The 16407-nt window shown below is 43.2% G+C and overlaps 1 protein-coding gene and 1 long non-coding RNA gene across 18 annotated transcripts in view; one reads left to right on the top strand and one right to left on the bottom strand.

The window, feature by feature from the left end:
* Positions 1-16407, top strand: part of LOC146404815 (uncharacterized) — a 779473-nt gene that overhangs the window by 191268 nt on the left and 571798 nt on the right. The window lies entirely within an intron of this gene.
* Positions 1-16407, bottom strand: part of FSHR (follicle stimulating hormone receptor) — a 169190-nt gene that overhangs the window by 3114 nt on the left and 149669 nt on the right. For 8 of the 9 annotated variants that reach the window (XM_085015918.1, XM_085015916.1, XM_021085881.2 and 5 more), the window contains 1 exon segment: positions 4231-4416. The exons of the other annotated variant lie outside the window; for it this stretch is intronic. In XM_085015918.1, the coding sequence (XP_084872044.1) occupies positions 4231-4416 (186 nt within the window). 9 annotated transcript variants of the gene reach the window in all.

Here is a 16407-nt window from a genome sequence, read left to right as displayed (position 1 = left end):
ATCAATGTCTTTACATAGGGTAGAGAGTGGGGTTTCTTCCTGAGATTTTTTTTTTCTTCTAACAGTTTGTCTGCCCTTGAGACTAAACTCAAGGGTTAATGTTGCTTACTGTAAATCAGCAGAACAACTCCTGTATATATTCCTAGAGTTGGATGGCCCACTGGGGAGACCATCTGGCCACAACCTGAATGTGGGGAGGAAGGCGCCTAGGACTAGCTAAGCCTTGCTGTTAAGTGCAAGTAATTTACAGACCTGCTATCAACTCCACCCTCCCTTTCCCGTCTCCATTCAGCTCTCTCTTAATATGCCTGAGTAGGATATATCCCCAATCCTCTACTCTAAACTCCTGTCCTGCACTGCTTTCTGACTCAAATGAGAATTTGTTTTCTCTACATAAATTAGAAGATCAGAGTCTATAGTTATCTACCAGCCAGCCCTGTCCTTGGCTCTTTGGTACTCAGGCTATGCAGAGGTCTGCTAATATGTCTGAAATGTTACTGAGGGTCTTAATTCTTTATTTTTTTTTTCCTCTCCAGAGGCCACCACAGGTGTCGGGCATGTATTTGTCTGCATGGTAAGCCTGGCTCTCTCCTATTCAGTAGTTCACTAGTGAGTGCCCCAAAGAGCAGAGGCAGGTTACAAGGGGGCCTAATTTATTCCAAGATTGTAACTCATCCTCTGAGGAGCTGGCTCTTCTTGGGCTCACTTTCCTATCTTAGTCTTCCCTTTAAACCCTGATGTATGAGAGGCTCTGTCAAAAGGATAGAGGCACTTCCAGAAGGGATTTCAATGAAAGCCAAATGATAAATATTCTATCCAGACAAGTGGAGAGTGCCTGCAGAGACAGAGGGTCATCATTCTGTTTTTGAAGCAAAGGCTTAAGGAAGGCAAATATTGCACAGTGGGCTTTTTTTTTAAGATGGAAATACACACACTCACTCACTCACTCACACACTCACACACTGCATTCCCTTCCTCCCTCCGTGAGGGGCAAGCTCACAGCCATGTTAAGTGACTGCATTTCTCTCCAGCCTTAGCATAGTCTCAGAAGTGAGTTGGGGAAGGGAGTGTTAAAACTGTTCAAAGACCCTCCATAAGCAGTAGAGCGTGGCCTGGGTTGTGAAGGAGGTAAAGATTCCTTTTGATAATGATGAGGGCTGGCCAGCACATGTTGACTGAACTTTTCCCCATCAATCTCTCTGAGAAGGGGCTGTTAGTGAGAACCCTCTCCTCCCTTCCTCCCCTCCAGGAAGTGAATTGATGTGCCAGAAAGTTGTTTTCCCTTAGCCCAAGGGACTACCCCCACCCCCCCACCCCGAGAATGTGTCATCTTTTGTGTTAGAGACTGGTAGGGCTTCTCACATCAGTCACAAGTTGCACTAAGGAGTTATGGAATTAACATATATGTAATTGAAAGTACACCAAATATCTTTTGACTTAGTCAGAGATAATATAAGAAAGGTGAGGCAAGCACAGAGAGGCCGGGGGAGGACAAGAGAGTCTTTCTGTGTTTCTTACTCTGACTCCCAACTCCTGAACCCTGTCACTGGATTAGCCACAGCCCAATTCTAGGAACAGAAAATAAGTAGCCTGGTGTGATTTGTTTCATTGAAACCGATCTGACTAACCATCTACACACAGCCTTCACTTCCCTTGGCTTCTGCGAAGGTGCTTATTGTTCATACTGCTATCAGCATATTTTAAATATCAATGCTTGCCTTTCCTGAAACAGAAATGACCCGAGGGCATGAGTGGGGAAAAGGTCAACAATGTGTGTTTCTGAGAGAAGAATAAAAACAAAAGTGGAAATGAGGGAAGTCTTGCCTCTGTAGTACCTCAGCAAATCCTAAGCATCATTAAGAGTTGGGAATTGAGTTTAGGGTGAGTTTGGAAAGTGGTGGCATGCTTGGGCCCTAATAAATCAATGAATAGATCCTTGGGAAGTGCAGAGCAGAGTGGCCCAGAGCCTGAGGTTTGGAGACAGACAAACCAGAGTTTGGATCTGTGTTTGGTTGGTGTTGGTCAAGTTATTTACTGTCTTTTAGTCTCAGTTTCTGCCTTTGTGAGAAGGGAGTAAAAATAGCACTGTTACTTTTGTGAGTATGAAATGAGATAAAAGTGGGAAGCATTACACTGCATGGCAATGCGTACTTGGCAGGTATCAGCAATGAACACAGAGGACACTGGTTACTTACTGAGTTCATGTTGGGGGCAGGCCCTAGGTAGGTACTTAATGAGTATGCCACAGTGCATCTGTTTAAAATCTAACTGGGAAGAACAGGTTTAAATACAAGAAAGTTTAAATAATAAAACGAGGGCAAACTAACAATGCAAGCTGAGTGTAGAACTATGATGAGGACATAATGGTTCAATGACAGATAAGGGGTGTGATTGACAAGGTCTTTTGCTGAGAGTCCAGGAGGGCCGTTGGCCAAGATGTCACAGGTACAAGGGCCTAACATTTACACTTGGGGCATTATTTTCAAATGAAGATTGGAGGAACAGTTTTATCATTACAGCTTTATAAACTCACATTTTATTCCTAACCTCATCTACTATGCTATATCATAAAATGACACAATTAAAAAATGAATCCTGTAATTATCTTGTGACTAGCATAACTGTATTATTTTGGGTTTGTGAATTTGTTAAAGAGTAAACACCACTGTGATTTTTGTTACTCCGTCTTGGCATATAGTCCTAGAAGAGGTGCTTGGCTTCTCCTTTGCTGCACCTGACAAGCCCTGGTGTAAGTTACAGTAGGGACTGAAAGAGGTGGGAGCTGAGTGGCCCAGAAATACTGGAAAGCCTTCAAGCTATAGTGCCATGTAAGGCGGTCCTGAGGCTACACCTACACTACCAAGGAGTGGTAAAAGCAGAGCTGTCTGAGCACCAGTAAGCGACTGTACTCCTATGGTGTGTCAGTCTTGGGCCAGACAGCACACTCTCTATAGCTCTCTCAATGATCTTAACATCCTCTGAGATTTCTCCTGGGGGATATTCAGTTCCAGGGCTTGGGCAGTGAAATTGGTAGCTTTCTTGCCCTGGTTGGAATATCTCTTTCTATAATATAAAAGAGGCAGGGCTTCTGCCTCAGCCCAAGCTCTTAAGAATTCTTGTCATTAAGAAGAAAGTCCCCGTTCCTTGGCATAATCAGAGAGGAGTGTCTGAATCGGGATAGTTTCCCAATGATAAGCGCTGTTTCTGAAAAGTAGCCCCTTTTCTGCAGATCTTTCACATGGGTCTGAGTGTGGATTCCAAACTACTTGGAAAACATTTTAGGATGTGCACTGTTGGGTTGTTTTGTTTTATTTTGCTTTGGAGCAAAGGATATGTTGGCATGTTAATGGTGACTAATAGAATAATAAAATAAAAAACTGAATAGTGAAGTAATAACATGGAATCGGTTTTAGTGCTGGGGCTGTACATGATCAATAACAAAGGAATCATCTGATTGAGTACAATTGTGTGGTATGGCTTGTATCAGTGTGTTCAGGAGAGGGAGAATGCCATGAGAACTCCTGATATCCAATAAACTATATTTCCGATGGATCCTTTAAATGTCTAGAACATATAATCTCCAAAGTACTCCCTCTCCACTCCCTTCAGAACCTCAGCTTTTTAACTAGTTACACCGGGACTTGGCTTTATTTGGATTATCCTCTTTAATCCGGGCTTCCTTGAACCTGACCAGCCTTGAAAGCAAAACTAAAGAGATGTCACAATCTTTGTCCTCCCTGTGAGGTGTTAAGCTCCAAAGATGGATTAGAGAGATTTAGAGTGATTGGGATGTGTTGTGGGTGGGTGTGTGCATCAGTCTCTGATACGTGTTGATACTTCTCTCCTCCAAATTTGACTTTGATGGTCCCTGAGACATGTATGGAGTACAGGGTTTGGGACTTGAAGGATAACCCCATGTTGGTACAAAGGGAAAAGGGAACAAATATTTATTAAGTGGCAGCTACGAGTCAGGCACTATGCTTGGGGGTGTTTCATGTTATCTCATTTAATAATGGTTAGGTGGTCTACCATGTGGGTAGCCCTCTTTGAACCCATTTTCAAAGAAAACACTGAAGCTTAGATTTGGAATATGTCTGAGGCCTTTGATTAGGGAGATCTCTCTGCAAGTGGATTCTCTTCATTGCCACAAGCATGTGGAAGTTGTGGACCAAGTTCTGCATTGGAGAATTGCCCAAGACAGGCTTTAGGGATGGACACGAGAAGACTCACATTTGCCGCCTCCAGTTTGCAAAGGCACAGCAGTGGCTGGGGTAGGTGAGGCTGGCTTCCATGAGTGTAACAAACTTTTCCAGGCTGGGAAGCTTTTTTAAGTTGTAAGTTGACTTGGCCCGCAGCTTCTTAAGATTTTCTAAGCCATAGCTAGGCAGGGAGTGGATCCTGGTTCTTGAAATATCTCTATAAGGAGAAAAGATAAACATGGCCTGATCACTTATGGGCCTACAATTTTCTGCTCTGTTAATAGTCAAAATAGTAGTCACAGTAGTGATATTTTTGCATGAGTGAGGAGGGAGATGTCAATTCATCCAGCACCTCTCGGGTAGATCAATATTTGGGTAAAGGGACGTTGGTCCTTACATTCATGGTAGAAGGACGTTGGTAACAGGCCACTCTACATCCTTCATGTACTTGCATTCTGGCTGATTTTGGGCTTAATGTAGCTCTTTCCCTTTCCACAGTCTATCTGTAGAATAGATACCCACTAATTTACATAGGACCAAGGAACTGAGACCATTTCCTCCACCATAAAACCAGATATAAAAATAGTTCTGATGAGCTGAGATGGAAGCTCATATTTCAGAACAGATGTAGACAGAACATACCATTAGGGGAAGAGGTATCTTGTGGGCAACAGAGGTACCCTAAGCACACAGTAAAAGTGGCAGTAGAGAGTGGTGATGATACTCATGGCATCCATGGCCGGACTTGCCTGCATGTGCATCCTGCCTCTCTACCTACTAGATTTGTGACTTGGGTCAAGTTATATTCCTTCTCCCTATGTCAGTTTCCTCAGCTATAAAATAGGAGGGATGATAATACCTACCTCAGAGGGTTGTTGTGAGAGTTAAATTTCTAAAGTACACAGAGAACTTCCTGGTGAACAGACAACACTTGATGACTGGAAGCTATTATTAGTAAATCTCTGTCTGTCTGTCTCTGTCTCTGGCTCTCTCTCACACACAGACAATTGTTCTTGCTTTGCTGGGGTGAGTTTCTGCCTTGGTGAACCAGCAGGTCTACACAGAAACCTTTGTAAGTGGACAGTCTAGCCAGGTCTCTGTCCCCGGAGAGCTTCAGAGTCCCATTCTTTCTGGAAGCAACACCAGGGACATGAGTCTCTAAACAAGAGGTGGGAGCAAGGAGATTTAAATGGTATTGGCTTAGCCCCATTGGGGCCAGCAGATTGGCCATGAATGAATGCTTCTGCTGGGGGTGCTAGCAAGTATGACCGAGATGGATTCATTTCAGCACTCTTAGATACACTTGGTGAAGGAGAATCTTCTAATGTCTGCATGTCCTATAGGTCCAATCAGTAGACACTCAGAGCAATGAAACTTGGGGTGTGAGTGAATATCTGCTACACCATAAATTCTCCCAGTGCAGTGAAAATTATTTTCTCACAGCCTTGTTTGCATTGTGACATACATTTTCTTGTTCAAACATTTATAATGCTTCCTATTGTTCAATGAAACCTACTAATATTGCTGCCACATTGTCACTTCCTTTTCCCAATCAAACTTCTTTCACTAGTTTTCCATACTTGATGTTACTATTTCCTCATTCTGAATCCAGCTCAATTTCTTCCCAATCCCTAGAAAAATAATACTAAGGTCAGGGCTATCTAACCTTCTTACTTTCTCAATTACATTTCACCCATAAAATGTTCCTCCTTCCCAAGACACTCTTTCTTGACATTGCATTCTTTTTCATTTCTTCTGACATTGACTTTGACTTTTTGATTTTGTTTTTGGTGTCCTCTATCTAGTGGAGTTCCTCTAAACTTAGCCACTTGCTGACTGTACACAATCTTCCCAGGGGATCTCGCCCACTTCCTTGGTTTCAGATACCAAGCATATTCTGGTGGTTTCCCAGTGTAGACCCCAGTTCAAATCCTACTTTTGAACCCCAAGCCCAGATAATCCCTAGTCCATCAGATCCTACCCTTTTGATGACTTACAAGTATCAAAACTGAATTTCCCATCTTTCTTGTGAATATGTTGCTTCTTTAGTTTTTCTTTTTCTCAGCATATGACTCCTCCATTTCCCCCTGTTGTTCCGGATAGAAACCAGGGAATCATCATTGACTCCTCCTCCTTCCCACCCCCACCAGACATGAGTTTTTTGTTCTTGCAAGCCTAGCTTTTACATCTGTTTCAAATGGGGCCACCCCTTTGTGACAACTTTAGTTTAAGTCATGTTCATCTCTGCCTAGGGAGAAGGGCAACAGTCTTCTAACTGTTCTTCTTATGACCATTGTATCACAGTTCTCCAGAGACACAGAACCAATAGGATATATAAAGAGAGATGAGGATATTTATTATGGAATTGGCTCACATAATTGTGGAAGCTTAGAAGTCCCATGATATGCCATCTGAAAGCTGGAGAACCAGGAAAATTGGTGGTGTAATTCAGTTAGACATCAAAGGCATGAGAATCAGGGATGCCACTGGTTTACATTCCAGTCTGAAGATGCAAGAACCAGGAGCTTTGATGTCCAAGACCAGGAGAAGATGGATGTTCCATCTCAAGAAGAAAGGAAGCACATTTACCTTTCCCCTGCCTTTTGGTTCTTTTAGGGACCTCAGCTGATTAGATGCCCACCCACATTCTTTATTCAGTCAATTTGATTCCAATGCTAATATCTTAAAAACGCCCTCACAGACACACTCAGAAATAATGTTTTCCCAGCTATCTGAGCATCCCATTGCCTAGGCAAGTTGGTACATAAAATCGAGCATCTTTCTGTCTCTCTAATGCAATCTTTTCACTGCAGACTGGGTGATACTTTAAAAATGCCAGTTAGGTTGTGACTTCCTGCTTATAACTAGTCGGTGATTTCCCATTGCCCTTCCAATGAAAAATGAAGCACTGGATATGATGTGCTGGTCTTTTGCCTAGCTTCTCTCACATCCGTTCTCTGCCTGTGTCTGTGTTCTGCTCTGTATTGTTGGAGAAATGACCTCTGCAGTTTCCATTCCCCAGGTACCACCTTGTCAATCAGCTTTCAGTTGGCTTCAGCAAATGGCACTGGTGGCAGATTGGAGGGTGGGAGGAAGGGTAAAGTTAGGCCATTTCTCATCCCTCCTCTACCTGGGGCAACAGCTTCTCTGTAACTCCAGCTGTCACCAAACAGATCTGCTGAAGGATCTAACAGCTAACGGTTGTCCCAGTTGCTGTGCTCCAGTAAGACCATATCCTCACTTGCCCCCCCAAGTCCTAGGATTTGTAGTAATTACCTACCATTGCTAATCTCTGGACTGCTAATCCCCTCCTTGATATTTAGGCAAACCTATATTTTCAGAGTTAATGATTACCTTTATGTAATACCTACATATGTTTTACTTAGTTCCCTTCCTCATTAGATGCCATATAGATGAAATTTGTCAATGCTTTTGTTCAAATACTTCAGGGTGCTTGCTCGCTTTTTTTTGCTTGCTTGTTCTCACTCCTGAGAAAAGTACATTAAAATCTCCAGCTATGATTTTGAATTTGTATACTATTACTTTCAGTTCTGTCAAGTTTTGCTATATATATATATATATATATATATATTTTTTTTTTTTTTTTAGGGCTGCACCCATGGCATATGGAGGAGGTTCCTAGGCTAGGGGTCTTAGGCTAGGGGTCTAATCGGAGCTGTAGCTGCCAGCCTACACCACAGCCACAGCAACACAGGATCTGAACCAAGTTTGCAACCTACACCACAGCTCATGGCAATATGGGATCCTCAACCCACTGAGTGAGGCCAGGGATCGAACTTATATCCTCATGGATGCTAGTCGGGTTGGCTAACCGCTGAGCTATGACGGGAACTCCTGCTTTATATATTTTTGATAATTTTTAGGTACATACAACTATAGAATTTTTACCTCTTCCTGGTGACTTGATTTCTAGTAATATTTGTCTCCTAACTCTGGGCATTTCTTCTTTGCTGGTTCTTTCCTGACCTCCTACTGTCGGAGTACCCACAGGCTCAGGGCCTTGCCTTCTCTTCTCCATTTTCACTTACCCTGTAGATGAACTCATCTAGTCTTAGGACTTAAACACCATTTATATGCTGATGCCCCGTGCCCCCCAGTTTTTATCTCTAGGCTGCTCTTCTCTCCCGAACTCCAGACTCTTCTATTCAACTACCTCCTTATAATCTCTTCTTGGATGTTTATAGGCAGGTGACACCTTAGATCTTAAAAATTGGGTTCCCAGTCTTTCCCCAAATGTGCTCTACCTGCAGCTTTTTCTGTTGTTCATGCAAAAACTTGGGAGTTAGCCTTGACTCCTCTTTCTCTTACATCCTGTATGCAAACCCTCAGCAAATTAACTGGGCTTTGCCTTCCATGTATATCTGGACTTTAGACCATGGGATAAAAGTTCTTGGTGTTCCAAAGTCTCTCTTCTGCTTCTTGCTTCTATCTTCTAATCCTTGAAAGCTGGGGTCCCTGGAGATAAAAGGACTGACCTATGAACTTTTGTCCCTGTGATGAGTCTTCATTCTCTGCTGCTGAACGATCCAGCTGTCCTGGCCTGCCCTCCACTTACACTTTCTTTCCTCTGTTACAGGGCCTCTCAACTTTCTTCTTTCTCTCTTCAGGCTGTTGTTCCTCTGACCAGTTTTGCTTCTGATACTCACTCTGGTCCCTGTGACCAAAAGTTCTTGTTTTGCCTGGCTTATGGGCTCTTCTTTTTTTTCCCATCAAATGTGGAAGGGAGCAAAGATCACTTGTTTTTCTAAAACATTTCAAGGCTCCCTCCAAGGGGTGAGATGAAAAGCAACAAAAAGTTCTTCAGGAACAATGCAAACCAGGGCAATTATTTATTGCCAGCCATGAGCATTTTTCATATTTTTAAAAGCATGCTATACAAAACAGAAACCTATTTTTTCTTAGTTATGCCTCCTTTCCTTAATTTTAGAATTATAAAAATAACATGAAGAGTTCCAAAAATAAACAAATTCTTATATGCCATGCAATGCCATCACATTCTCTCATTTATTCTGTAGTTGATTAAACATGACTGCAAGTTCTTCAGACGCTTCCATAGAGGGTCTATTTCTCCTTCTTTTGAATCCAGGCTGAACTGTGATGTCTTTGGACTATAGTAGAGTATGATGAAAGTGTGGCTATGCCAGTTGTGGCCCTTGCCTTTAAGAGCATTGACAGCTTTATATTGGTCCTGTACACCCCTAAGCTCCCATAAAAGAACTCTGAATGCTTTGAGACTTCCATGTTCCAAATGCCCTGAGAATGCTATGCTCTGTACAGAGGATCCTGAAGAATGTGATGCTATGGGTGTGTGTGTGTGTGTGTGTGTGTGAAGAGAGATGCCAAGGGGCCCAGATGCACCAGATACATGAATGAAGGGGAAAACTTGTAACAGATCCCTCAGACATAGTCACCTGAGCCAGCATCACATGGATCAGACACAAGACACCCAATCTTCTAACACACAAAATTGTGAGCAAAATGCAATGATTGTTTTAAGCCACTGAGTTTAAGGATAGCTTTTATGCAGAAACAGAGAACCCAAACAGACTTGCATTGAAGTCTCTGTGATTCCATCCTCTCCATTGTATTTAACAGCGACGGAGATATTTTTCCTTGAAAGCCATTAAGCGTGCAGCAGTATAGTCTGTTTACTTTCTGCCTCTCTCACTTACTATCTTTTGCTTTATATACTTGCTCTTTGGATTTGTATTTTTTTTCTCTCCTGGAGGGCCAAGGGCTTCTTGCATTCTCAGCAGTGCCTTTTCTGTAGTAAGCACCAGAAAATTGTTGCTTTGTTCAAAGATATGCTGGGGAGTGGCACTGATTGAGGATTGAGAAGGGGAATAACTATGATGTCTTCTGACCCCTATCAGCTACAAAGAATTCAGTACTTTGCAGTTCCCGTTGTGGCTCAATGGTTATAAATCCTACTAGTATCCATGAGGACGTGGGTTTGATCCCTGGCCTTGCTCACTGGGTTAGGGATCTGGGGTTGCTGTGAGCTGTGGTGTAGATTACAGATGTGATTCAGATCCTGAGCTGCTGTGGTTTAGGCTGGCGGCTGCAACTCTGAATCAACCCCTAGCCTGGGAACTTCCATATGCCACAGGTGTGGCCCTAGAAAGCAAAAAAAGAAAAGAAAAAATTCAGTACCTTGTGTTATCTCTTCTACTGCTTCATACTGTTCAACTTTTCATGCATATTTGTTTTGTCTCCTCAATCAGATATCAGATGCTCTGAGAGCAGGGATTGTTAGGATACTTTTGTGCTCTACATTGTATTTGGCACAGGCGGGGCTGGGTTCATGAAATCTACTCAGTGGGTAGTTGTTTGATTAGCAGAGATGCCTCAGCATCATAACAAAAATGAGAGGTTGAAGCAAGTCTGTAGAAAAGCAGTTCTAAAGGGGCAAATTCTAAAGGGACAATTCTAAAGGATGCAAGGCAGACTGAGGGAGGAAACCTAGATTTAAAGGGAGCTCAGTAAAATGGTGTTTCTGCAACAGGCAATTATATGTGACTGCGAGTGTCAAAGGCACCAAGGAGGGAGCAACTTTGTGCAATGTTTATAAGGAGATATATGTGGGTAAGAGAATAAGAAGACTGATGTGTTGGGTGGATTGGCCTGCATGCTGGCCAGTGACTAGGTGTTGGATGGCGAAGCCCACTTGGGAAGCATTAGTGCCTTTCCGTCTGCTCAGTGTTCTGGAGAAAGCTTTTAGTTCAGACTTCCCCTTATCACAGCTACAAAATATGTGAGCTGCTGTCATTTGTACTAGGTGGTTGCTTCTGGGAGATGATGGCATCTTGGAAGATTCCTGAGCTCCATATCTTCTGCTTGTGGATGTTGAAAGGAGGGGAGTAGTTGGTAGAAGAGAGATTCAGAGTCATTTAGAATTTGGTAAAACAAAAGTCTTTAGCTGAAGTGACTCCTGGGTGATATGGAAATAAAAGTGTTGGTAGAAGTGTTTACTTCAAGCTTACGGGATACTAGCTGGAGTGAGCAAACATGGAACGTATCAAGACTTTATCTTGGGCTGGTGGAAAAATGTTTCTCTCAGATATCCACAGATTAAGAAAAAACTAGACATTTATATTCTCATGGACAAAGAGAAGATAAGTGGATACTGTTCAGTGTGGTTTTAGACTTGGTCACAAATAATCCCACTTTTGCTTTCTGGCTCCCCCCACATACACACACCCACATGCACACAACCAGACACAGATGCACAGAGTCTAATTCCTGGCAAAGATCCTTTCAAGTGGCCTGGAGATCTAATGTTAGATTTTAATTGCCATTATAAAAACAGTTTCCACTCTTAGAATGCAAACATCCCTAGGGCAGTAACAAAATGACATTATCAGTCATTCATATCTTTGTAGAAGTGGATTATTGTGATTACTGGCTAAAGGTAGGCTTGGAGAGAGGCCTAGGACACAAAGCATGGCAATGAGGGCTTTTCAGAACCATATTTTGTGATTCTGGGCAACCATGTTTTGAGAAATAAGAGGAACCACAGGACAGAATTTGATCTCTCAGCCTTGAAAGCCAGGCATAAGAGTCTAGATTTCTCTGAGCAGAAGAATGACTTACTGAAAGATGCGCTTAGTTTTGAGAACCTTTAACCTGGCACATAGTAGGTGTTGATTCATTGTTAAATAAATTGTAAGGAGAAAGGATTGAAGGTAGGAAGGGGGTGAAGCGGTTATTACAGACATTCAGGCATGAGGTAAGAGCTTTCCTCCTCACACACGTCACCTCTTCTTCACTAAGCATTGTATCACATGGCAAAGATTTATTGGGCATCTGCTCCATTACTCTAGCCTCCTGTGGAAATTTCTGCAGAGCCTATGGTTGCCTCTACTGGAGAGATCAGTTGGGGCAGGTACTATTTGTTTTTAATTCCCTCCACCCCTCACGTCTAGCACAGTATGAGACACATAGTAGAGGCTCCGTCAACATCTACTAAATGTATGACGTGTGAGCCCTAATATGCTCGGTGAATGGGAGCATGTTTATTGATGACATTTTTCCTGGGGCTGGTGAGCTAGACAAGGGGAAGTTGCAGTCGTGAGCTGGTGTTTTTAATCCTTGTTTTTCAGGCTGGTCTAATGACGGCAGGCTTCCTTTCTTAAGAGGCCCCTTTGGTTAACATTTCAGCACTTGCTATATTCTGGTAGCGACTGGTTTTGAGAATTTAAATCCAGAAAAGTACCAACAGGAGACATGATGAGACAGTGGCTGGTGCCGAAGAGATTTAGTAATCCTGAATTGTTTCAACATGCTTAGGATTCTTGATTTTGAGATACAAAGTAGAAAGGGAGACAGCAGCCAGTAATAAGATGCTGAGTCAGGAGAGGCAGGAGTTAAACCATGCTCCGTGCCCCATTTAATCAAGTGTGTTATAGCCAGTGCCACAAATTTGATTTGAACAATTTCTATTTTTCCCAGCAAAGATGTTATTACAGGTCAATCATTTCCATAAGTGAGAGCACATTTCTGGTGTATACTACACTGACAGATGGCTAGAAGACCTCTCTTTCATGATCCCAGGCGGAATAAAAAGGCAATTTACTATCTATAGGACTGTGGGTACACTGGTAATGGAAGAGAATCATTCTTATACAAATAACTCAGTGTTTGAATCTGAACTATCAAATGAATCTGAGCTATAGCCAAATCAATTTGATAAACCATCAGAATATGATTGTACTGGCTCCAGCCTGCAAAGGCAATGCATTAAATTTTCCCCACAGGAAACAGTTTCCCAAGGAAACAGCAATTGCTTGATTGCTTTAAAAAAAAAGAAAGAAAAAAACCTTGAGTTCAGAATATCAGGTGAAAACTCAGACGGCTGCTCATGTTCAAGGTCAAGACTCATGAGAGGGAGCTCAGGATGCTAGCTGTTCTGCAGAAACTCTGTGGAGTCTGTCTGGGTGTCCCTGGCTTTCTCTGCATCTATTTTTCTTTGCTGTGTAACATCTTATCCTTGTACTCTCAGGTGCTCAGAGGCTTCTTGCTTTTTACTCAACTAAAATTTTTGCCTTTGGGGAAGGGGTTAGGATTGGTTTGGGTGCCCTCACCATAACTCCCTTAGGATCCCATGAATGTACCTACTGGGGACTAAGCACTGAGCCTGTCGTGAAGTAAGATTCACCACAGCTGACTCTTGGAGGAGAAATGGTGGAAACTGGGCCAAACTTTCCAATTCCCCAGCATTGGTTCTAGCGCAGTGATTCTCATCGTGTTCTCTGGCCTGGCAACATCAGCATCACTTGCAAAGTTAGAGATGCAGGTTCTCAGGCCCCACCCCTGATCTGCAGAATCAAACATTCTGAGGGTGGGGCTCAGCGATCTAGGGTTTTGCAAGCATGCCTGGTGATTCTGATGCATGGTCAAATTTAAAAGCATGGCTTGAAGACAGGTGAGGACCACTCACAGCTGAGGTGGTTTGGAACTGAGTTCTTTGCTGGGATGTGCCCTTGCCTGGCTTACCCAAGATTTGGCTCCTCCCCAGGGCTAGCCTTCAACCAATGAGTGTTGATGAAGAGGCTCACCCCTAGCCTTAATTCAGTCAACTTTGAAGGGCCATCTTAACTCCAGAGCTCCCCATGGGATCAGCAGAAGCTTCTCTTATAAATGCATTGTAGTTTAGCTTCCCCTTTAGCCTGATTCTGCTTCCATCAAGTGCTCCATGGTAAACCTGTGTGCAAAATAGCCATGTCACAGTATGATTTTCAGGGAGGGGAATCTGACTCAAGCCACAGTCTCAGGCCTAGCCTGAGTGGCATCCACTGTGGGCTGAGGGGTCTATGCCCACTCCTTTTCCTATCCACAAACCCACAGCACCAGGGGAGGCTGGTCTTCTGCACACAGGAAACAAGCAGCTCTTGGGCCAGGGCTCAGCTAGGGTTGGTGCATCAGGTTGCAGAAATAGGGGAGGGAATAGGCCCCAGAGTCCAGGGTAGCAGGCAGAGGGGCTGGCAAGACATCTTTGGACAAACCTGAAAGGCCCAGAAAAGAGCCTTGATAAACATGATCAACCCTTTTGTCCCAAAGAGGAAAAGGCTAGCAATTATAGGCTGGGCTTTGGCCAGTATCTTGCATGTATATCCTCATGCATTGAAGTGAAAAGATGTAGGAATGTACTATCAGTCTCTACCTTTTGAAGTCACAGCATGGGCTTCATAATTCCTTTGGATTTTCTGTAAATTTTACTCACTGTTCCTGTGAGTAAAATTTCCACTGTTTTGGAAACATGGCCCTGTACCTCAAGCACCCTGCAGAACTGCTGGTGTTGGTTCCATCTTTCTTTTGCCGGCATTTGCAGCAGGGCTAGCTGAGGTGTGTGTGTCGTGTTTGTGTTTTCCACTGGATACTCAGATCAGACATACTGCAGAGTGCCTGGGATCTGCCCACTACCTGCAGGGGACCTTCTGCCCTGTGTGTATGTATCACTTACTGGTGTTGATAGTTATTTCCCCCTCTGTTTTAGTTCACAGCCAGTTGCAGGAACTCTTAATGAATAACTTTAGATGTTTGACTGAACATATTGACGTGCTTTAGGTGACATGATGTGGTGGGAATACATGGGATGGGAGGCAGGAGACCCAGTTTTCTGGTCCAAGCTTGACCACTTAGGGCAGCATGTGATCATTAGCAGATCGCTCCTGTTTCTGGCTCTGGTTTCCTCAGCTGGATAACAAGCTCACTGGGGCTCCTGCCCAGCTTGAATGTTTTCTGTAGAAGACAGTGGTTAAAGTGCTGTGATTTGATAGTGTACCTGGCAGGTATATTCTGACATAAGTAGAGGTGCCACTTTGGGCACATTCAAAACCCTCAGGGTGGTCTAGGTAAGTGAAATTGAAATACTGCTATCCTGCTCATCAAAGACATCAAAAGCACTTTCTCTAAGTCTGTCTCCCAAGAACTCGAATAGGAAACACTGACTGTGTGTTACAGTTTCTAAGGACTCAGTATATTGGAGCACAGGGACCAAATGCTTGGTGCTCCCCATTTGTTCCACCCGCATCCTACTTGGCACTTCATAGCACACATCATGACCCAATGTATTAAGTTGTATATTCAGTTACATTTTCTGACTCCCGCTGTAAGGATATAAGCTTTCTGTGAGGAAGCACTTTTGTGCCCTGCACTGTATACATGCATGGCTCTGATAGTGCTTAAAATCTATCTGTTCAGTGAGAGAATTTGTAAATGTAAATACATATAAATATGTACACACACAGTTACACATATATTATTAAGCTTAGAGCAGTATTAGGACATAGGTATTATTGCTTTTGTCACTTTCTTAGGTGAGGAAACTGAGGCTTAGAGAGGTGAGAGAATTGGTTTTAAACTGAGGTAGTCTTCCCTGGCATCTCTCTTTTAATCATGTTGATACTTCCGTCTTTGTATGTATTGCCTACTGGAAACTATGCATTCTGGAATAATCTTGGAACTTCTTCAGAGACACAGAGTCCCATATAAGGGTCAAAACTTATCCTTTATCATCAGTAATAAGCATTTATGGAGTTTCTTCCCTACCATAAGGGGCCTAATTCTAGAGACAGGTAGGCTCCAGCCTGAAGGAGAAGACAGTTAGCCCTTAGTGTCTGTGGGGGATTTGTTCTAGGACCCGCTACAGATACCAAAATCTGAGGATGCTCAAGTTCCACAGCCCTGGAACTATATAGATAGCCTATACATTGACTGCCAAATAAGAGGTGAGGGCTAGTGGCTCCTAAAGACCCAAAATGACCTTAGTCGGGCTCTGTGACGATTATCTAGCAACCCTTTAGAGTTATTCACACGCTTATCTATTTCTTTGCTTGTTGTTTCTTGTTGCATCTGACTCCTTCCTTCTGAATTGCTGTGTTCTTCTTGCAGCATATTTGTCAAGTTGTAGTAGGTCTTGCTTAGAAGCAAGGAAAACACTTTTTGGGCCCCTGCAGCCGTGAAGGCCATGGGAGTCACGGGAGGAAGAATTCACTGTTGGCTGAGATTGCCAGGGAAGAGGTGGGCATTAGCATGACCCTTGTGGAAGGGCAGATAAGAAGAGAAAGGTAAGAGTCACTCTTGGGGGTGGGAAGAAATAGACATGAGGAAACAGCAGGAGGAGGGGAGGTGCTGATGCAGGGCTAAGAAGCACTGAGTGCATCCTGAGAGATCTGGAATTGAGACG

This window comes from Sus scrofa, chromosome 3 (assembly GCF_054392235.1).
Source record: "Sus scrofa isolate SSC_HxYL_T2T_F1_AM1 chromosome 3, Sscrofa_HxYL_maternal_Yorkshire_Landrace_v2.0, whole genome shotgun sequence".
NCBI lineage: Eukaryota > Metazoa > Chordata > Mammalia > Artiodactyla > Suidae > Sus > Sus scrofa.
Note: the sequence above shows the minus strand (reverse complement) of the source record. Positions and strands in the feature narration are given on the sequence as shown.